General features: G+C 38.7%; 1 protein-coding gene across 4 annotated transcripts in view; it reads right to left on the reverse strand.

Annotated features, from left to right (window-relative positions):
- Positions 1-22,929, reverse strand: part of LOC140205944 (latent-transforming growth factor beta-binding protein 2-like) — a 496,450-nt gene that overhangs the window by 235,094 nt on the left and 238,427 nt on the right. For all 4 annotated transcript variants that reach the window (XM_072273854.1, XM_072273862.1, XM_072273844.1 and 1 more), the window contains one exon: positions 8,893-9,015. In XM_072273854.1, the coding sequence (XP_072129955.1) occupies positions 8,893-9,015 (123 nt within the window). The remainder of the gene's footprint in view (positions 1-8,892; positions 9,016-22,929) is intronic.

Here is a 22,929-nt window from a genome sequence, read left to right on the forward strand (position 1 = left end):
ACTACCAGAATCCTTTTATAGATCATTGATTTTTTTAATATTAAAGAAGGATAAAGACCCCGCTCAATGCGCATCTTATAGACCAATATCCTTGTTAAATGTTGACTCCAAGATTTTTAAATAGACTAGAAAAAGCACTTCCTTATATTATTTCGGAAGATCAAATGGGTTTTATTAAGAATTGCTATTCTTTTTATAATATTCGTACACGCTTAAATATTGTCTGTACCCTGTCACAAACCGATGCTGAATGCGTCATTTCCCTAGACGCTGAAAAAGCCTTTGACAGGGTTGAATGGCCCTACTTAGTTAAGGTGCTTGAAATGTTTAACTTCAGCCCGAAACTTATATCCTGGATTAAATTGTTTTACCATTCTCCTATGGCGTCAGTTCGTACTAATACTCAAAACTCACCTTTTTTTTCCTCTATTTCGAGGTACCAGACAAGGGTGTCCTCTTAGCCCTTTATTATTTGATATAGCATTAGAACCACTAGCAATTGTTATTCGAGAATCTCCTAATGTTTTCGGTATAACTCGTGGGTTAAAGTCTCATAGTATCACTTTACGCTAATGACTTACTCTTATATATTTCTAATCCTCAAAAATCTATCCCAGCAGCTCTAGATTTATTAGCCCAATTTAATCTTTTTTCAGGATACAAATTAAATGTTAATAAGAGTGAACTTTTCCCTATTAATAAGCAAGTTCCCTTATATCAGAACCTGCCATTTAGATCGGTTAATAATCATTTGTCATATCTTGGGAATTACCTGTAAACGTAAGGATTTATTTAAGGCTAATTATTTACCCTTAATTGACCGTATCACACAACTTTCCTTTAAATGGTCTCCACTTTATTTAACTTTGACTGGTCGTATTAATGCTGTTAAGATGTTTATTCTGCCAAAATTTTTATATATATTTCAGGCATTACCAATTTTTGTTCCAAAATCCTTTTTTGATAAAGTAGACTCTAAAATCTCTTCACTTATTTGGCAAAATAAAAACCTGAGGTTGGGTAAAATACATCTACAGAAAGCTAAGAGAGATGGAGGCTTGGCATTACCTAACTTTAGATTTTATTACTGGGCAATTAATATTCGACACATGAAATTTTGGTTACTTGACCAAGATACACCATCCATTCCTAAATGGGTAGTATTGGAATTACATTCTGTTCAGGCTATGCACTTGGCTCTATATTAGGATCTTCCCTTCCTTCCGATTTGAAACGGTATAAGCAGGTTTGCACCCTATAGTTAAACATACCTTACGTATCTGATTTCAATTCTGAAAATCTTTTTATCTTAATCAATTTGTGCTAGCGATTCCTGTTATAGGTAATATATTTTTTCTCTCCCCCTCTATGGACTGTGTCTTTCAAATTTGGCAGACTAATGGTATATCACGGTTTTCTGACTTATTTTCAGATGGCTCCCTTATGTCTTTTGAACAGTTATCTAATAAATACAGTTTACCAAGAACACATTTTTTTTTTTTTAGATATTTGCAAGTTAGAAATTTCCTAAATACCACACTCCCTTCCTTTCTGGCGTTACCCCCCACAAATATTTTAGACGCTATCATTAACCTTAACCCATTTCAGAAAGGTGTAACGGCTACTCTTTATAATATTATCATGAAATTTAGGAAAGCTCCATTCGACAAGATTAGGACTGACTGGGAAAGGGAATTGGGTCTTACTATCCCGGCTGAGGACTGGCCTATATTTTACAACTTGTTAATACTTCCTCTATCTGTTCCAAACACTCTTTAATTCAATTTAAAGTTGTCCATAGAGCACATATGTCTAAAGATAAATTAGCTCATTATTACTCTCATATTAACCCTCTTTGTGATAGATGTCATGGGGAGGTAGCTTCCTTGACCCACATGTTTTGGTCTTGTCCTAGTCTGGAAACTTTTTGGAAAGACATTTTTAATATTATCTCAAAAGTTCTGAATAGTGATATTTCTCCCCATCCTATTACTGCTATCTTTGGATTACCTAAAACTTCTAGTAACTTACCCCCCTCAGCTCATAGAATGATTGCATTTCTTACTTTAATGGCGAAAAGATGTATTCTACAACATTGGAAGGAGATTAATGCCCCAACTACGTTTTTTCTCTCAAACGATACTGTGTTTAAATTTGGAAAAAAATCAGAAGTAATCTTTATGATACTTCAGTTAAATTTGAACAGACCTGGAGATCATTTATTCAATATTTTCATTTAATGTAACTATTTCTTTCTCTCTGACCATATATACATTCCCTTCGTGGATTTTATCTGTTATTAGCGGAGGTCGGGGTTGAGGACACGATTGTTTAATTGTTCAAAGTCTAGTATATACCTAGTTAGCCCATTACTTTGCTTTGTTAGGTTAGTTGCATGGTAGGTTTTTTTTCTGGTTTTTTTTCGTTCTATTGGTATATATGAAAACTTAGTATACAATTATATTACCTTGTTATTCTGTAATTTACATACATTGTTTGTATTGTTTTTTCTTGCATTAATATTACTTTTATATTTATATCCTAACAATGTATTTGTTACTATATGTTTTACTCTTTGTGTACTAATTCAATAAAAAGATATAAAAAGAAAGATTAGTTTTGAGGGGATGATAGCATGAAATGTTGAGCACGATGTATTCATATTCACTGTCCAGATGTTTCGGGGTTGAAAGAATGGCCAATGAAATGGCTTTTCCAAATTGCTTCTCAAGCAGGAATTGATATGTTTCATCATCAACCTCTCAAAGCACTTCAACATAGTGGATATAATTGCTAGTGGATGACAGTCATCGAGGCAGGTTACCTTGTTCTTCTTAAGCACCAGTATAATTGAAGCCTGCTTGAAGCAGATGGGTAGCTCAGACTGACAAAGTGAGAGGCTATAGATATCAGTGAATACTCCAGCCAGTTGATCAGCACAAGTCTTTAGTACTCAGTCAGGTACTCCATCTAGGCCAGATGCTTTCCATGGTTTTGCTCTCCTGAAGGATGCTTTTACGTTAGCCTCAGAGACTGAAATCACAGGGTCATCAAGAGTTGTGGAAGTTCGTGAAGGTGCCTCCATGTCTTGATAGTCAAAGTGAGCATAAAAGGCATTGAGCTCATCTGGGAACAAAACCTGTCATCATTTAAGTTACTTGGTTTCATTGTTTAAGGAAGTGATAGCCTTCAAGCCCTGCCACAGCTGCCAAGATTCTTCCAGAGATTTACGTTTGGTCTGGAATTACCACTTCGCATCTGAGATGGTTTTCTAAAGATCCTACCTGGACCACTTGTTTTTTACTTGGTTGCTGGATTTGAATGCCACTGATCTGGCACTCAAGATTGTGGATCTCATGGTTCATTCAGGGCTTCTGATTGGGAAAGATTCTGAATAATTTTGTGAGGATCCCCATCAATGATTTGAAAGGCATCAGGTTAGGTTGCTTCTTGTTTGCAGATGGCATCTCGTGGTAGGACCTAGTCACAAACCTAGAGGCCCTCAACAGGGCAAGGACCATGAGAGTTGAGGCCACGATTGCAAAATCACAGTTTTAGTGGACAGGGCATGTCATATGCATAAAGGATTCCCAAATCTCCAAGCAGCTATAAGTAGCGGGCTTTTGCTAGGCAAGATGAATCAAGTCAGGCCCTGTAAGAATTTCAAAGATTGCATGAAAGCTAACATTACACATGCTGGGCTTGTACCAAAATGGCTGGAACAAAGCGCGCAAGACCGGAGTGGCTAGCAAGCCGTGTGCTAACCGGTGCCTGACAAAGAAGTAAAGCAATAGCTGCAGCTCCACTTCCAGATCCAGCACATGTTTCATGTCCTTATTGGGGACATCTATGTCGTTCACAACTTGGACACAGGAGCCACCTATGGACACACAAAAGGACTGCAGAAATCTAAATGTCGTTGCTGGATACCAAAGACAAGCAACCATTAAACTGGTAGAGGAAGTTTCATACCCCGTGTTTTGGTCTGCTTGGAATCTTTCCCTCCTCCCTCTTTTACAGCCATGGCGATGTACCCTCAACCACTTAATGATGACATACCTACATTCACGAGAGTTAAGCCCACTGGGTCCTTCAAAAGATCGTGAAATCCCTAGTTCATTAAGACTGTTCAAAACGATGTTACTTAAAGGGAAACTACAGACTGCAGATTGCAGTAAAAATAGTTCAAAAGAAGTACAGTTGAAGTCAGAAGTTTACATACACCTTAGCCAAATACATTTAAACTTAGTTTTTCACAATTCCTGACATTTAATCCTCAAAACCATTCCCTGTTGTAGGTCAGTTAGGATCACTACTTTATTTTAAGAATGTGAAATGTCAGAATCATAGTAACGAGAATGATTTATTTCAGCTTTTATTTCTTTCATCACTTTCCCAGTGGGTCAGAAGTTTACATACACTTTGTTAGTATTTGGTAGCAGTGCCTTTAGATTGTTTAACTTGGGTCAAATGTTTTGGGCACCTTCCACAAGCTTCTCACAGTAAGTTGCTGGAATCTTGTTCCATTCCTCCAAACAAAACTGGTGTAACTGAGTCAGGTTTGTAGGCCTCCTTGCTCGCACATGCTTTTTCAGTTCTGCCCACAAATTTTCTATTGGATTGAGGTCAGAAAATTATGTCAAGTCTGGTTCAACTGCTTGGGAGCAATTTCCAAACACCTGAAGGTACCACGTTCATCTGTACAAACAGTAGTATGCAAGTATAAGCACCATGGGTCCACGCAGCCGTCATAACGCTCAGGAGGGAGATGCATTCTGTCTCCTAGAGATGAACGTACTTTGGCGCAAAAGGTGCAAATCAATTCCAGAACAACAGCAAAGGACCTTGTGAAGATGCTGGAGGAAACAGGTAGACAAGTATCTATATCCACAGTAAAATGAGTCCTATATCGACATAACCTGAAAGGCTGCTCAGCAAGGAAGAAGCCACTGCTCCAAAACTGCCATAAAAAAGCCAGACTACAGTTTGCAAGTGCACATGGGGACAAAGATCTTACTTTTTGGAGAAATGTCCTCTGGTCTGATGAAACAAAAATTGAACTGTTTGGCCATAATGACCATCATTATGTTTGGAGGAAAAAGGGTGAGGCTTGCAAGTCGAAGAACACCATCCCAACCATGAAGTATAGGGGTGGCAGCGTCATGTTGTGGGGGTGTTTTGCTGCAGGAGGGACTGGTGCACTTCACAAAATAGATGGCATCATGAGGAAGGAAAATTATGTGGATATATTGAAGCAACATCTCAAGACATCAGCCAGGAAGTTAAAGCTTGGTTGCAAATGAGTCTTCCAAATGGACAATGACCCCAAGCATACCTCCAAAGTTGTGGCAAAATTGCTTAAGGGCAACAAAGTCAAGGTATTGGAGTGGCCATCACAAAGCTCTGACCTCAATCCAATAGAAAGTTTGTGGGTAGAACTGAAAAAGCGTGTGCGAGCAAGGAGGCCTACAAACCTGATTCAGTTACACCAGTTCTGTCTGGAGGAATGGAGCAAAGTTCCAGCAACTTACTGTGAGAAGCTTGATGAAGGCTACCCAAAATGTTTGACCCAAGTTAAACAAATTAAAGGCAATGCCACCAAATACTTAATAAGTGTATGTAAACTTCTGACTTCAACTGAGTGTGTGTGTGTAGATATAGATATATAGATATATAGAGATATAGAAGTATTATAAGCTGCCTGCACGGTGTTGTCATTTTTCACCGGCACCATCTTGCAGGAGGTAGATAAAGGGGGTGTTACATTTTAAAGAAAATATTGTGCAAATGCTTCAAATTTTTTCCTCTGTTTTGTAATCTCCTCAGAGAGATTGGAATAGAGTTTGTGCTTCCTGAGTTTACTGTCAGGCACAAGAGTGAAAAAATGTAAGTCCATTAAAAGTAAACAGAGACTCAGTACGATAGATATTGGCCTGGGAGAGAATACTGACATTGAATGGTTTACCTTTCCAGCAAATTTGAAAGATGTTGCAGCAATAGCACGTACTTGTATTTTTCCAGTGCTTCAGTCAGCTGGATATAAGTAGATCAGATTCTAAGAAGCACATACAAGGGCAGGGACCACTGCTGCTGAGTACACCATAAGTTCTGAGCCAGGTCTGAAGCTTTTATCTCTTTCTCTCAATTGCAAAGAGCCTGTGCTGGGCATATTAAAGACTGTGATGAATTTTATTATCAATGCCTGCCTTCATTGGAAGCTGGCTCCCAAGATCTAAAACGTTGTTTTTTTGGAGTCTTATCATGAACCTTTATTGTCCAAGGGTAGCGTGTGAGATGGCATGCTACACCGCAGAAAGAAAGATTTTAAAAAATGTTGCCACAATGATGCAGCCTTGTTAGACACCAGTCATCATGGAGATTTTTCTTTTACTGAACTTGTTGGGTAGTATCATGGCTTGCATATCATTATGCAGCAAATATAAGATGGAGATGGCAGCTAAATTTGATGATGGGGCTCGATAGGTTTTCATGATAGAGCCAAAGGCTTTAGTGAAGATGTTGTCTGGTGCTAGTCCTTGCAATTTTTGTGAGCTTTTATGTGCTTAAGATCATGACCACTGTGGCTCTTGATAAAAGAAAATCCACACTGCAATTTGGAAAGCTTCACTTTGGTACAGGGAGACGGTGGTTGGGGAGAAGCCTGATGATGACTTTCATTCTGCCTGACAACAAGGAGACTCCTTCTATAGTTGCAATTTTCAATATTTCACTGAATATAAATAGGTCTGGTCTGATTTCTAGGCATAATACTTCTAAATTAGACGAGGGAGAATATCAGAAATATTTCTGAGTTGCTGAATTTTTGAAAATGCCTTCACCTTCATTCTCTGATTTTCAAAAGTGGCAAGCATTGTTTTTGAAAGTGGAAGCTACCCTCTTGGTCTTTGTCTTGTGTTTAGGTGTTAAATTTTGAAGGCCATGTTCCTTACCGCAACCTAGCTCTCACCTGACCTCCCACCACACCTACACCCAACCAAAGGATCTGAAAAAATTGAGATTTCATTTTGAACCACACAAACTAGAAGCAGCCTTTGGTTACTCTATTGAGGTAACAATGCACAGTAAAACACTCTCAAAATGAACATCAGTTAAGACATGTGTCAACATCAGGGGATTACCATAGAAAAATAAGTAGGATAAGTGGAGAATACAGAGTCATAGAGTCACAGCATAGAAACAGACCCTTCAGTCCATCTTGTCCATCCCAGTCATCTTCTGCAGAGTCCCATCTATTTGCATCCAGACTATAGCCCATTATACCTCTTTCATCCATATACCTATCCAAACTTCTCTTTAATATTACAATTGAATTTGCATCTACCACTTCTGCTGGTAAATTATTCCATACTTGCACCATCCTATGCTTAAGTTGTTCCTCCACAAATTCCCCTTAAATATTTTCTCTTTCACCCTAAACCTATGACCTTTCGTTCTTACCTCACCCAACCTGATGGGAAAAAAACCTGCAAGCAACTTAATCTTATCTACACACCTCATTATTTTGTATACCACTATCAAATCTCCCCTCATTCCTCTGAGGTCCAGGGAGTATATATCCGAGCCAATTCAACCTTTCCTATAACTCAAGTCCTTAGGCACTGGCAATATCCTCGTTCATTTTCTCTGTACTCTTCTAAGTTTATTGAAAGTACTGCACACAATACTCCAAATGAGGCCTCAGCAACATCTTATACAGCTTCAACATCTCAGTTCCTGTACTCAGTGTTCTGATTTATGAAGACTAACGTGTCGAAAGCTCTCTTTAGAATTTGAATGAGCAAGAACAAATGGAGGTATCGGAAGGAAAACAGGTCTCCAGTATCCTGAGCATCAATTTGCATCTTTTCTTAGATTTAGACTTTCAATGAGGAGCACTACGATATTAACCTGTTGTCATTTATGTGCCAAGTATCTAAGGACTAAAATAATTGATTAACTTCCATTTGCAGGCTAACAGTAGCTTCAGAGTATATGCATGATAGTTCTCAGTGCTTAGAATATTTATAATTATCCAAAATTGTTTTTATTAATGTTAAATACTAGATCTAGAGTAATGGATAGTAATATAACCAGATGTTGGCAATTTTCGAGTCTTTACGTATAATTGTCCATGTATTTGACCCACAGCTATCAGTGATCATATTGGAGGAGTTGTAACTAGAGGGAAAATGACTAGTTCAAGTTTAATTGTCATTCACACATACACGAATATCCATAAATATAGTCAAACGAAACAGTGTTCCTCCAGGGCCAAGGTGAAAAACAGGGTACCAACATTCATACACAGCACAAGGCCCATATAGCACATATAAGATAGCAGTAAATGTACAGTCACACAAAAAAATATAATATAATCCAAGACCCTGAGTCCATTTATGCAAATTCCACATAGACAACAGAAGTTCCAGCTCAGTGGAGATTTGAAGCAGCAACACTACTTTCTGTAGCACCCACACTAAAAAGAAAATGGCTAAAAACTTGATTAACAGTTTGGATGCTTAGAGTTTCAACATGCCAGACTTTAAAAGCTTTTAGCTTGTTCATAATTTTTTTCAGAATATGAACATCATTAGTAAGGGATTATTTGCCCATCTGTTATTGCCTTTGAAGAACTAGTGGTGATATTTTAATGTACATCGGAGCTCAGACTCCCAACTGAAATCTAAAAACGCTTCCTAAAACAGGTGCAATGCCAGCAAGCATGTTCTCACCTACATTCTGACTCGCTGATATTCTGGTTTTCTCATAGTTGTCTATTTAACATAAAAGATATCATAACTGAATATGAAGAACCTAACAAATGTTGTCTTTAATTGTATCCTGATATGTAACAGATTTTAAGCAGCAGAAAATAATCAGATTATTACTTACAGATGCAATGGCTCCTGGAAGTATCCAACATATATCCTGGATTACAGGTACATCTGTAGCTACCTCTGGTATTCAGACAGTTAGCATTTTGACACATTCCTGACATCAGGCATTCGTTAATGTCTGGGATCAAGAAAAAGACCATTTTAAAATTCACAAAAGAGTACATGCACAATACAGAATAATACAAGGTAGAGTTTGTAGTCATAATTTTACAGCAAATTGATATAGGACTGAGAGAAATTGAAAGCATTCAGAGAATTGATAGACCAATGCAATCTACATTAAAGAATCCCATATGCCTCTCCACAAAATGGTAGGCATTATACTCTGTGAACACAGATCATCTGAATTTTGATCTGCATACAAAAAAGAGCCCTAAGAATGATCCCACTAAATATTATTCTGAAAACGCTTTTTTGCAGATGTTAACATAATTTCATCATGTGTTTCAATAATCAAAAAGCTATGCTATGATCATAACTGTATGGCCTGGATCTTCTGAGTAATGGAGTTATATAGTACAGAAACAGGCTTTTTGACTAATCAAGCTTGTGCCAGCCAGTGAAGACCCAATTACACCAGCCCTACAACAAACTCTCATCAACTTGCCCAGATTCTAGCACTCACCTGCAAACTAAGGCCAGTTTACTGTGGCCAAATATCAACCCATATAGCTTTGGGATGTGGGGTAAACCAGAGTACCCAGGTGAAACCCACCAGGTTATTTGGCCACAGGAAGAATGCACAGACAACTATAAAGGATAAGGCTGAATCAGATTACTGAAGCCATAATACACCAGTTTTACTAGCTGTGCTACTGTGCCACACACAAGCAGCCACAGGCAATACAACACTGACACCACAGTGCATAAAGTACTGATAATGAACCTGGGTCTCTCATATGAGATGGATGAACCACCAGTACTGACTCAGAAATTCAGAAAGTAAAAGAGAACTACCTCATATTTCTCAGTTGACTATAACTTAGAATCATAAAAGTAGAAAATTATCTAAGATAGCAGACCAATGGAGAACAGAACAAATTGTATAGAGCAACATTGTTCCCGATCATGAATCCTCTTTGACCTCCACTAGTTTTGCTGAAGTAAAGATATGCCCAAATTTCTATAAAAATAGATATGTACAAATTTGTAAAATTCTCCATGAACCAATTCAATTAATGAGTTCTATGAAGCAAGAACCACAGTAGGCCAGTTTTCCCTGAAACCTCCTCTGCCATTTATTAAGAACATGACTAATCCAATTAAGGCTCCAACGCTGCAAGTTTTTTGCACCCACAGTTCTCTGGAGTGGAGAAATCCAAAGATTCATGGTCTTGTAATACAAGAAATTTCTGCGCCATCTTAAATTAGCAACTTTTTCAAAATTCAAGATTGTTTAATGTCACTTCCTGTACATAAATGTAAAGAACAAAATAATTGTTACTCCAGATCAGTTGCGCTCAAAAAAAAACCCACAAAAAGTTGAAAACACAAAAATAGTAAAAATAATACAATAAATAAAAATACATGATAGCTTATACACACAGATTGATTGTACATCCATAAAGTGACACATGAAATTAATGCCATCTGTTTTCCATAAAACCATTGAGGGAACATCTTGTCTGTATCAAATTGCAAAGCCCCCTCAAAAAGTTCACCTCTCAATCTCTTGTACTTCAATGAGAAGAGATCCAATGTGCTCAACCTCTCTGTATGCCAAATCTTTCATTGCAGATCTCCTTATAGATGGAGACCAAATTGTTTGCTATATGTGATCTCACCAACAGTCTGTAAACTTAAAGATGTAAAGAAAAATAGTTAAACCAGATGTGTTGTATTATGTACAGTTCTGGTCATTATAGGAAAGATGTAAAGACTTTGGAGAGGGTACAGAAGAGGTTCACCAAGATATTGCCTGGATATAGAATATTAGCTCTGGAAAGGTTAGCCAAACCTGAATTATTTTCTCTGCAGCATCAGAGGCTAAGGGTTGACCCAATATAAGTATATATGGAAAATTATGAGAGACATAATGTAGATAGAGAGGAAATATCAAATACTAGAGAGCATAGCTTTAAACATTAGGTGGGGGAGGGAAGTTTAAACAAGATATATGAGGCAAGTTTTTTTCTTCTACACACAGAAAATATTAGGTACCTGGCACAGGCTGCCAGGGAAGTGGTGGCAGTATTTGAAATAGCAATGCATATGAGCCATTTAGACAGGCACATGAACAGGCAGGGAATGAAGGAGATACAGATTATGTGCAAGCAAATGAGATTCGTTAAAACTGGCATCATGGACTGTTGCAAGAAACACAAGGTTGTTATAGTAGGTGGTTTTAACTTTCCACATATTGACTGGGAATCCCATACTGTTGAAGGACTAGATGGGATAGAGTCTGTCAAATGTGTTCGGGAAAGTTTCCTTCATCATTACATAGAATTTCCAATGAGAGAACATGTGATACTGGATCTGTGATTAAGGAATGAGACAGACCAGGTGACAGTAGCTTGTGTAGTGGAAGGCTTTGCATCCTGTGACCACAATGTCATTAGCTTCAAAGTACATGTGGAAAAAAAGATAAGTATGGTCCAAAGGTTGAGATTCTAAATTGAAGAAAGGTCAATTTTGATGATATCAGAAATGATCTGTGTAAAATAGGACAGCTGTTTTCTGGCAAAGATGTACTTGAAAAGTGGGAGGTCTTCAAAAACCAAATTTTGAGAGTACAAAACACATATATGCCTATCAGAATAAACAATAAAGATAACAAGTGTAGGGAACCTTGGTTTTCGAGTGATATTGAGACCCTGGTTAAGAGAAAAATAAAAGGAGGTGCATAGCAGGTATAGGCAAGGAGGAACAATGAGATGTATATAGAGTACAAGAAATGCAAAAGGACACTTAAGAAAGAAATCAGGAAGGCTAAAAGAAGGCAGAAAGTTGCTCTAGTAGACAGGGTGAAGAAGAATCTGAAAGAATTCTACAGATACGTTAAGAACAAAAGGATTGCAAGGGACAAAATTGGTCCTCTGGAAGGCCAAAGGTAATCCATGTGTGGAGTCAAATCAGATGGGAGAAACCTTAAATGCATTCTTTGCGTTTGTATTTACTCGGGAGATGAATACAGAGTCTATAAAAGTGAGGTAAAGTGGCATAAACTTCATGGATCCTGTACAGATTACAGAGGAGGAGGTGTTTGCAAATCAGGGTGGATAAATCCCCAGGTCCTGACAAGGTGTTCCCTCAAACCCTGAAGGAGGCAATTGCAGTAATCTTTAGTGACAGGAAACATACCAGAGGATTGGGGATAGCCAATGTTCTTCCACTGTTTTAAAAAGGCTCTAAACAGAAACCTAGAAATTATAAATTGGTGAGGCTTGCCTCATTGACTGAAGGCCTGTGACTAGTTGTGTGCCACAGGGATCGGTGCTGGTTCCTGGGTCCTTTGTTGTTTGCCACCTATATCAATATTCTGGATGATAATGTGGTTAACTGGATCAGCAAATTTGTGGATGACACCAAGATTGGGGGTTTAGTGGATAGCGAGGAAGGCTTGAAGAGGGATTTACATCAGCTTGAAAAATTGGCTGAAAAATTGTAGAAGGAATTTAATGCAGACAAGTGTGAGGTTTTGCACTTTGGTAGGACCAACCAGGGTAGGTCTTACACAGTAAACAGTAGGGTACTGAGGAGTGTGGTAGAACAAAGAAATCTGGGAATACAGGTCTATAATTTGTTGAAAGTGGTGTCACAGGTAGATAGGTTTGTAAAGAAAGCTTTTGGAACATTGGCCTTCATAAATCAATGTATTCCGTACAGAAGGTGGGATGTTATGTTGAAGTTGAATAAGACATTGGTAAGGCCCAATTTGGAGTACTCCATGCAGTTTTAGTCACCTACCTAGAGAAAGATGTAAATAAAGTTGAAAGAGTGTCGAGAAAATTTACAAGGATGTTGCCAGGTCTGGAGGACTTGAGTTTATAAGGAAAGATTGAATAAGCTAGGACTGTATTCTTTAGAATGCCGAGGACTGAGAGGAGACTTGATAGAGTTATACAAAACTGCAAGGGCTATAGATAGGGTAAATGCAAGCAGGCTTTTTCCATTGAGGTTAAGTGGGACTACAGCCAGAGGTCATGGGTTAAGGGTGAAAGGTGAGAAGTTTAAGTGGGGAAACATGAGGGGAAACTTCTTCAGAGTGAGAGTGTGGAATGAGCTGCCAGCACAAGTGGTGCATATGAGCCCAATTTCAATGTTTAAGAGAAGTCTGGATAGGTATATGGATAGTAGGAATCTGGAAGACTATTTCTCGGTGCAGGTCGATGGGAGTAGGTAGTTTAAATAGTTACGGCATGGACTAGATAGGCCAAAGGGCCTGTTTCTATCCTGTACGACTCTATGTACGGCACATCAGGGCCTGTTCCTCTGCAGTACTGCTCTTTATTCGATGTACTTTTATACACTATACCTTTTGCAATAAAGGCCAATATTCCATCAGGCTTTCTAATTACTTACTCTATCTGAATGCTAATATTTTGTGATTCATGCACTGGAATATCATATTCCTTTGCACTGCAGCCATTTGAAGTCTCACTTTCTAAATGATAGTTTGCTATTTTATTCTTCCTTCCAAAGTGGATTGCTGAAAGTTGTAAGTATTGAACTCTATCTGACATCTCACCACTCACTTAATTTATCTATATTTCATTGCAGTTCCTTATCTCCTCTTCACAACTTGTTAATACATCTTAATATCGTCAGCAAATTTGGCTACAGTACACTTGGTCCCTGCATCCAACTTAATACAGATTACAAATAATTGAAGCCACACAAAGATCATTAATTACTGATCACAAATTCAAAAGTGATTCACTTATCCTGATTCTGAGTACTCTGTTAGATGGTCACTTCTCCATCATGGCATTATCCCCAACACCACTGACCCATAAAAGATAGTAACAATTTTATTATCACTGACTACGACATGGCCAATGAAGCATCAAGATTACTAATGGAACTATGCTGTTGAAGAATTAAGAATGTGGCTTCAATTGGATGCTTATGTATTATGTATCACAGCCCAATCAATTGAATTACTTGAATTTAAACTGAAGTTTGAGCAATATGAAACATTCCAGTATTAGGATATGATGAATATCCACAGGAGCTTCAATTGATTCATGATTATTACAGCTGTAGGTCATTAATGTGATCATTGATGCCTGTGCTTGGAATAATAAGTGCACTGTAATGAACACATTCAACTTGGCACAACTAATGAAATCTTGCCATCTCAACCAGAGATATTCCTAACTTTGGATGAATTGACTTTTGTATCAACATCAAAGATTGTGCAAATTTATGCTTAAGTAGCTGTGAACATACCTCAAGTGCTATAATCTTTTTCACTCTTTCAGTTGACTCTGCCAGTTAGAGGTAACCATATACCAGAAACTTGCCAGGAGCATGATAGGGGTCTGAACACACAAATAAATGGTTTCAGGTAATTGCAGGAGGAGGATACTTCTATCTGGAACTCAAACATAAAGGAACAAAAGAAATAGGTTCCTTAAGTAAAACTGTGTTTTATTAAATGGTATTCTGGAATTTGTATATCTACAGTATGCTGGGAGATTCTTCGCACAGTCCTGTATAGTTTACAGTTAAAATCAAATTTAATAAAGGTTATTATCTTTATCTTGCAGTAAGGGAATATGGGCCTTTTTATTTCCATGCAAGAGTGAGAAATTTATATGGACATCGACCTTGTGCATACAACTTGTTTTTGTTCTTAAACAACTACCTGATAAGAGATCCAGAATGTGAGGGACATTACATTCACCATAGAGGTTAAGCTATGAAGGCAAGTTGCACAGACAAGACATCCATTATTTCAAATATTTAAGTGAGGCATTTAAAATGATTAAGGACTTCATATGATGAATAGAGAAAAACTGTTGTCTTGGATGTGGTTGTTTTGAAATACAGCTGAGTTATTTTGGTATGATGTCATTAAACTTTTCTTCATACAGAAGCTAGGAGAATGAAGCTTTTCTTCCAAAAGTCATTTCAGATTTGGGATCAAGTAAGAGGTTTGAACCAAGGTAGAGTGGTAGAGAAGTAGAAAAGATATAGATAAGCTATTATATAACCAAATAGCAAAAAAGGAGTGGATTCCAATGCCCCTGGTTTACCATTTTACATGAATGCTAAATTATGTAAAATTAATTCTGTATTATTAAGTACTTCATGTTAAAGCTAAACACAACTTGCTTTTGATATGTTCCATTCATACATCTTAATTACATTTTCTAGAATCAAAGAAACAATGTTGTGTTTTTTTCTAATATTTTGTGGTCTTGCTTGGCTGATCCTACTGACCACATATCAGTTAGCAAAACATTTGTATATTTCATTATGACCCTAACCCTTGTATATTAATTTAATTAATCTTCTGTGACTCACTTATTAAAAACATTCAGTGGAAAGCTTACTACTAATAATGTTAAAACTAACATCGGTTCTTACACCTCCTTCTGTACTACCATCCATGAACCTAACCAACCCTTCCAGCTGAGACAGAAATTCACACGTTGTACACCTCCTCCCAGCTTGTCTATTGAATTTAGTGTTCGTGATGTAGCCTTCTCTACATTGGTGAGACCAAGTGTAGACTAGACAAACACTTTGTCAGCACCTGCACTCATTCACAACGGCCAAAGTGAGCTCCTATTTACAAACTATTTCAACTTCTCTTTCCACACCACCTTGTCTGGCATTATCAATGAAGGAAGTAAAATAATGTAGAGGGTGACTTCTGAATATTTGCATCTGCTAATGCAGCCAGTAGAGAAGCACCCTATTTTGGTATACAGTTTGAGCAAAGCCAGTTTCCTTTCTTTTGTCTCTTTTCTAATGTTTGGTCTTCCATCCAAATTCCCTGATGAATTCTCAATCTATGCTCTGCTTTCCATCCACCACCAGCCTAATTAAAACCCACCTCAATAGCTTTAACAAACCTTTTCAAAAGTTTCTATTGAGGTGCAAGCTGGATGATCAGTAGGAGGGCACTTTCCCCAGAAATGATCAAAATGTCCAAAGAATCTAATACTTTTCCTGCTAACTATCTATCCAGGTACACCTGTCCTCATATATGGCAATTGGGGTTAAAAAGAAATTCCTGCACCTTTGAAGTCTTAGTTCATCTCGTTCTTCATTGCTCAAAACCATAAGACTATAAGAGATAGGAGCAGAATTGGACTATTTGGCCCATCAAGTCTGCTCCGCCATTTCATCATGACTGATCCATTTTCCCTCTCACCCCATAGTCCTGCCTTCTCCCCATAACCTTCTATGCCCTGACTAATCAAGAACTTATCAACCTCTGCCTTAAATATACTCAATGACCTGACCTCCACAGCTACCTGTGGCAACAAATTCCACAGGTTCACCATACTCTAGCTAAAGAAATCCCTTCTCATCTTCTGTCACACAGTATTTCATTCCTTTATCTGCTTGTTTTACTGGTATCAGTATGCTATGATTTTGGGTTTGATTGTAGTATCCTCTCACCCATATCATTATTCAAGAGCAATAATGATTCAAGAGTATAGTATCCCAAAGGGGTCTTCTGAACAATATACTTGCTGTTTATTGCCTGGTAATCACTCAATCACTCTTAGCTGCATTTTCCTGTACAGCAGAATAAATACCTGCTGAAATTTGCAATTCAGGGAAACCCTGCCTTCAAACTGAATACAGTGATGACAATTTTTACTCAACCTCTTAACCTCAACCAGCATTGTCTCAGCAGAAAGCATTTCCTGCACCTGTTATTGTCCATGATTCATGAAGAGTTTTGAATTTATTGCATGACATAATAGATAAGTAAAAAAGGATTCTTCACCTTAAATATTTACTGTGTCTCTTCCCTGAGCTGTTAAGAATTTTCAGCATTTTCTGTATTTGCTGTAGTAAATAAATAAATTAACTTGCTGAAAATTACTAGTTTCAAAGTGCATAAATACAGTAGTGTGGAATTCAGCTTACTGGCATGCTTTCGTGAGTCTGTCTAATTTATAATAGCTAAAATTCCCCTAAAAAACCTAGGGCAGCTACTACAGTTGCTTAAGGAAGTTAGTTAATCAACAGTGCAACTGCCACCAGCAAATAGATGATTTACCACTGACAATGTGAAAGGAACAAGTTAATATCAAATCAAAGTTGCTGGTGAACAGAGCAGGCCAGGCAGCATCTCTAGGAAGCGGTACAGTCGACGTTTCGGGCCGAGACCCTTCGTCAGGACTAACTGAAAGAAGAGCTAGTAAGAGATTTGAAAGTGGGAGGGGAAGGGGGAGATCCAAAATGATAGGAGAAGACAGGAGGGGGAGGGATGGAGCCAAGAGCTGGACAGGTGATTGGCAAAAGGGATATGAGAGGAACATGGGACAGGAGGCCTAGGGAGGAAAAAAAGGGGAGGGGGGAAAAAGCCCAGAGGATGGTCAAGGGGTATAGTGAGAGGGACACCCTTGCCCATCCTCTGGGCTCCCCCCCCTTTTCTTTCTCCCTAGGCCTCCTGCCCCATGATCCTCTCCTATCCCCTTTGCTAATCAACTTTCCAGCTCTTGGTTCCATCCCTCCCCCTCCTGTCTTCTCCTATCATTTCAGATCTCCCCCTCCCCCTCCCACTTTCAAATCTCTTACTAACTCTTCTTTCAGTTAGTCCTGACGAAGGGTGTCGGCCCGAAACGTCGACTGTACCTCTTCCTAGAGATGCTGCCTGGCCTGCTGCATTCACCAGCAACTTTGATAAGTGTTGTTTGAATTTCCAGCATCTGCAGAATTCCTCGTGCTTGCGAAGTTAAAGATAAGTTGGCAAATAGCATCTGCAAAATTTAAATTCAAAAAATGGGATCAAGCATACGAATATGTAAAAATTCCCACACTCGCAAATGCTAGATTGTTTAGAAGTACTCATACATGAAACTGGTCCATGTACTAAGCTGTGCTGATTACTTCTTTACAGTATTTAGAGACCAGCATAGTAACAGACCTGCACAGCCTAATTACACCCTTGTAGCTAATTAAGACCATAAGACATAGGAGCAGAATTAGGCCAATCAGCCCATTGTGTCTCCTCTGCTATTCCATCATGGTTGATCCTTTCTTCCCCTCCTCAGCCCCACACCCCAGCCTTCTTCCTGTAACTTTTGCTGCTGTGTCCAATCAATCTCTGCCTTAAATACATCCAAAGACCTGGCCTCCACAACTGCCTGTGGTAACAAATTTCACAAATTCACCACCCTTTGGCTAAAGAAATTTCTCTGCATCTGTTTTAAATGGAACCCCTCTATCCTGAAGATGTGCCCTCTTGTCCTAGACTCTCCCAACATGGGAAACATCCTGCCTATACCATTCAACATTCGAAACGTTTCAACGAGATCCTCCCCCATCCTTCTAAATTCCGGTGAGTACAGACCCAGGGTCATCAAATATTCCTCATATGATAACCCTTTCATTCCCGGAATCATCCTTGTTAACCTCCTCCGAACCTTCTCCAATGCCAGCATATCTTTTCTAAGATGAGGAGGCCAAAGCTGTTCACAATACTCAAGGTGAGGCCTCACCAGTGCCTTACAAAGCCTCAGCATCAAATCCCTGCTCTTGTATTCTAGACCGCTTGAAACTAATGCTAACATGCATTTGCCTTCATCAGCACTGACTCAATCTGCAAGTTAACCGTTAGGCTGCTCTGCACAAGGACTCCCAAGTCCCTTTGCATCTCAGATTTTTGGATTTTCTTCCCGTTTAGAAGACAGTTTGCATAATTATTTCTACTAACAAAGTGCATGACCATGCATTTTCCAACATTATATTTTATTTGCCACTCTCTTGCCCATTCTACTAACCTGTCTAAGTCCTTCTACAGCCTATCTGTTTCCTCAAAACTACCTGCCCCTCCACCAATCTGCAAACTTGGCAACAAAACTATCTATTCCATCATCTAAATCATTGATATGCAGCAGCACAGAAGTGGTCCCAACACCAACCCCTGTGGAACACCACTAGTCACTGGCAGCCAACCAGAAAAAGATTCTTTTATTCCTACTCACTGCCTTCAACCAATCAGCCAATGCTCTAACCATGTCAGTAACTTTCCTGTAATACCATGGGCTCTTAAATAGTAAGCAGCCTGACGTGTGGCACCTCTGAAAGGCCTTCTGAAAGTCCAAATATACAACATCCACTGTAATCTCCTCAAAGAATTCCAACAGATTCGTCAGGCAAAATTTTCCCTTAAGGAAACCATGCTGACTTTGTCCTATCTTGTCCTGTGTCACTATGTACTCTATAACCTCATCTTTAACAATTGACTCCAACATCTTCCCAACGTCAGAGTCACAATGCCAGTGTTCAATGATTCTTGACAGATCATTACTAATGCCTCCATAATCTCTTCCACTACCTCTTTCAGAACCCTAGGGTGCAGTTCATCTGGACTGGGTGACTTATGTACGCTTAGGTCTTTCAGGTTTTTAAGCACCTTCTCCCTTGTAACTGTATTCACTTCTCTTCCCTCACACCCTTCAACATCTGGCACACTGCTAGAACATTAGACATGGAGAAGAATTAGGCCATTCAGCCTGCTTTGCCATTCCATCATGGGTGATCCCAGATCCCACTCAACTCCATACACCTGCCTTCTCACCATATCCTTTGATGCCATGACCGATCAGGAAACTATCAACTTCCACCTTAAATATACCCATGGACTTGGCCTCTACAGTAGTCTGTGGCAGAGCACTCCACAGATTTACTACTCTCTGACTAAAAAATCCTCCTTACCTCTGTTCTAGAGGGTCGCCCTCAATCTTGAGGCTGTGCCCTCTAGTTCTGGATACCCTTACCATAGGAAACATCCTCTCCACATTCACCTTAACTAGTCCCTTCAATATTTGGTAGGTTTCAATAAGATCCCCACACATTCTTCTAAATTCCAGAGAGTACAAGCACAAAGCTGCCAAATATACTTCATACATCAACCTCTTCATTCCCGGAATCATCCTCATGAACTTCCTTTGGACTCTCTCCAATGGCAACACATCCTTTCTAAGATATGGTGCCCAAAACTGTTGACAGTACTCCAAGTGCAGCCTGAGTGGTGACTTATAAAGGCTCAGCATTATCTTCTTGTTTTTATATTCTATTCCCCCTGAACTAAATGTGCCAATATTGCATTTGCCTTCATTACTACAGACTCAACCTGTAAATTAACCTTCTGGGAGTCTTAAACGCAGACTCCCAAGTCTCCCTGCACCTCTAATGTCTGAACCTTCTCTCCATTTAGATAATAGTCCGCACTATTGTTCCTTTTACCAAAATCATTATCATAAATTTCCCTACACTGTATTCCATCTACCACCTTTTTCTGCCCATTCTTCCAATTTGTCTTAGTCCTGCTGCAATTGCATTGCTTCCTCAGCACTACCTACCCCTCCACCTATCTCTGCATCATCTACAAACTTTGCCACAAAGCCATCAATTGCATACATGTCTTCCACAGTGAAGGCTGATGCAAAATAATAATTTAGTTCGTCTGCCATCTCCTTGTCCCCCTGTTATTATTTCTCCTGTCTCATTTTCTAGCGGTCCTATATCCACTCTCATCTCTTTTTTTTTACATACTTGAAGAAGTTTTACTATCCACATTCTTACATTCTTCCTTTTCTCATCCAGATCCTGTACTGTGTTGACTTTCAAGAGAACAATATTAGTATAATCTTATGACATTCAGTTTTTCCATACATAATTCCACTATCACAGCTTTGCTGATTATATGCCTGTATGATATTAAAAGGTGCATTCCAACTATAAATCATGAAGAACTCATCCTTTTCAATTTCCAACATATAAAACTATTGACTTTTCACATTTTTACTATGACTTAAAATTATGCCACCCAGCCTGCCAAATCTATGTCAGCTCCTGACAAAGGATCCAATCAATTCCATTCCTGATTCATTTTTTCTGTAACTCATTTTCACTAGAGATAATTTACAGTAATGAATTTCTATTACATTTATGAAGGTTTTTTGGATCTGAGAGGAAACTTGAAGACCCGTGGGAAACCCACACAGTTATAGAAAAAACATCCAGACTGCATAATGACAGCACTCAAAATCAAAATTGAAGCCAGAGCAATGAACCTATGGGACAGCAGCACTAACTGCTGTATTACGATGCTGGCCTCATTGACTCCCCTTGTCTTCCAAAATTCTGTCAAGTTGTTCAGTTCCAAGTAAGTTTGGTGTCACATCTTAGTACATGTTGACTCCTGACTACCTACCTCAATCTTCATCTCACTTGCTTTGTAAATATGATTTTTTAAAAATCTCAGCTTGATGCTCTGCATTTTTCCTTTCTACCATGAATGATTCAATACAATAAGTAAGCATAACAAGTGGATTTACCTGAGAAAAGCTGCAAGCAACATCTAAGTGAAAAATGGCTGAGCTGGAGAGAAATGGCTCACTTTACCTGCAGGAAAGAAGTCAATAAGATTGAAAGAGTGCAGAAAATTTAAAGGATGTTGCCAGGACTAGATATCCTGAGTTATAGGGAAAGGTTTAATTGGTTAGGATTTTATTCCCTAGAATTTAGAAGAACGAGGAGAGATTTAATAGAGGTATATAAAATTATGAGGGGAATAAATAGGGTAAATGCAAACAAGATTTCTCACTGATATTAGGTGAGACCAGAATTACTGTTCATGGGTTAAGGGTGAAAGAGAAACTGTTTAAGGGGAGCATCTTCACTCAGAAGGTGTTGAGCGTGTGGAACGATCTGCCAGTGAAAGTGGTGGATTTGGGTTTGATTTCAACACATAAGTGAAATTTGGAAAGGTACATAAATGGGATGGGTATGGAGGGTAATGGGACCAGGTGCATGTCGATGGGATTAGGCAGATTAATAGTTTGGTAGGATCTAGAAAAGTCAAAGGGCCTTTTCTGTGCTGTAGTGCTCTATGATTCTATGACTCTAATAATCTCTTGCAAGGACTTTTAAAGTCATCTGTGAGAAATTTTCATAAGATCATAGGAAAGGAATGTTATCTATCCTTATATGCCCTTCATGATTTTATATACCATCCAAAAGGGCATCCCTCAGCCTCCTACATTCCAGTGAACCTAGTCTATCTAAGCTTCTTTAACTACAGCCCTCCATTCTAGGCGATATTCTGGTGAATAATTTTTGCACTCTCCATTGCTCTTATATCCTGCAGAGTGTGACCAGAACTATACATAATACCCCAAGCACCACTAACCATTGTATTCTACCGAAGCAATATGTTGTCCCAATTTTTCTACCTCAGTCTATGAGTGGAAGCATTATTCACTACACTATCTACTAGGGCTCCCAGTGAGCTATGGGCATGGACCACTAGATGCCTCTGTACAGCAATGTCTCTAAGGTCCCTGCCAATTTTGCCATGTGTTTTACCAGACTTCTCAAAGTGCACTTCTTCACACTTGACTGGATTAAATTTCATCTGCTACTACTCTGCCCAGCTATCCAGATTATCTGTGTCCCACTGTCTCAGAAGTTAACCTTCTCACCATCTAGATCTTCACAGATTTTCTGGTTGTCTTTCCAAGTGAATATAAATCATGCCCCATCAACTTTTCTTCTGCCATCACAAGTCAGCCTCCCTACCTGTTGCATTGTCATTCTGTGGTCCAACCTACTTTCCACAAATTTAAACCTGATAACGCTAGCAAACCTGACTGCAAAGATTTTTGAATGATTTTGTTCAGGTGCAACATCTTTAGAGATAGAGATATATATTTTGTTAAAAAGAAGTTTCCACAAACAGAATAATTTATTGAATGGAACAAAGGTGATAAGGAATTTTTGAGAGTCTTCTAAATTTTAATGTCCACAGTTGGATGGTGTTACTCAGGTAATATTTAGTCTACAATTTATATTCTCAGTAAGCAGTTTGAACAATAGAAAATACATAAAT

This window comes from Mobula birostris, chromosome 1 (genome assembly GCF_030028105.1).
Source record: "Mobula birostris isolate sMobBir1 chromosome 1, sMobBir1.hap1, whole genome shotgun sequence".
NCBI classification, from domain to species: domain Eukaryota; kingdom Metazoa; phylum Chordata; class Chondrichthyes; order Myliobatiformes; family Myliobatidae; genus Mobula; species Mobula birostris.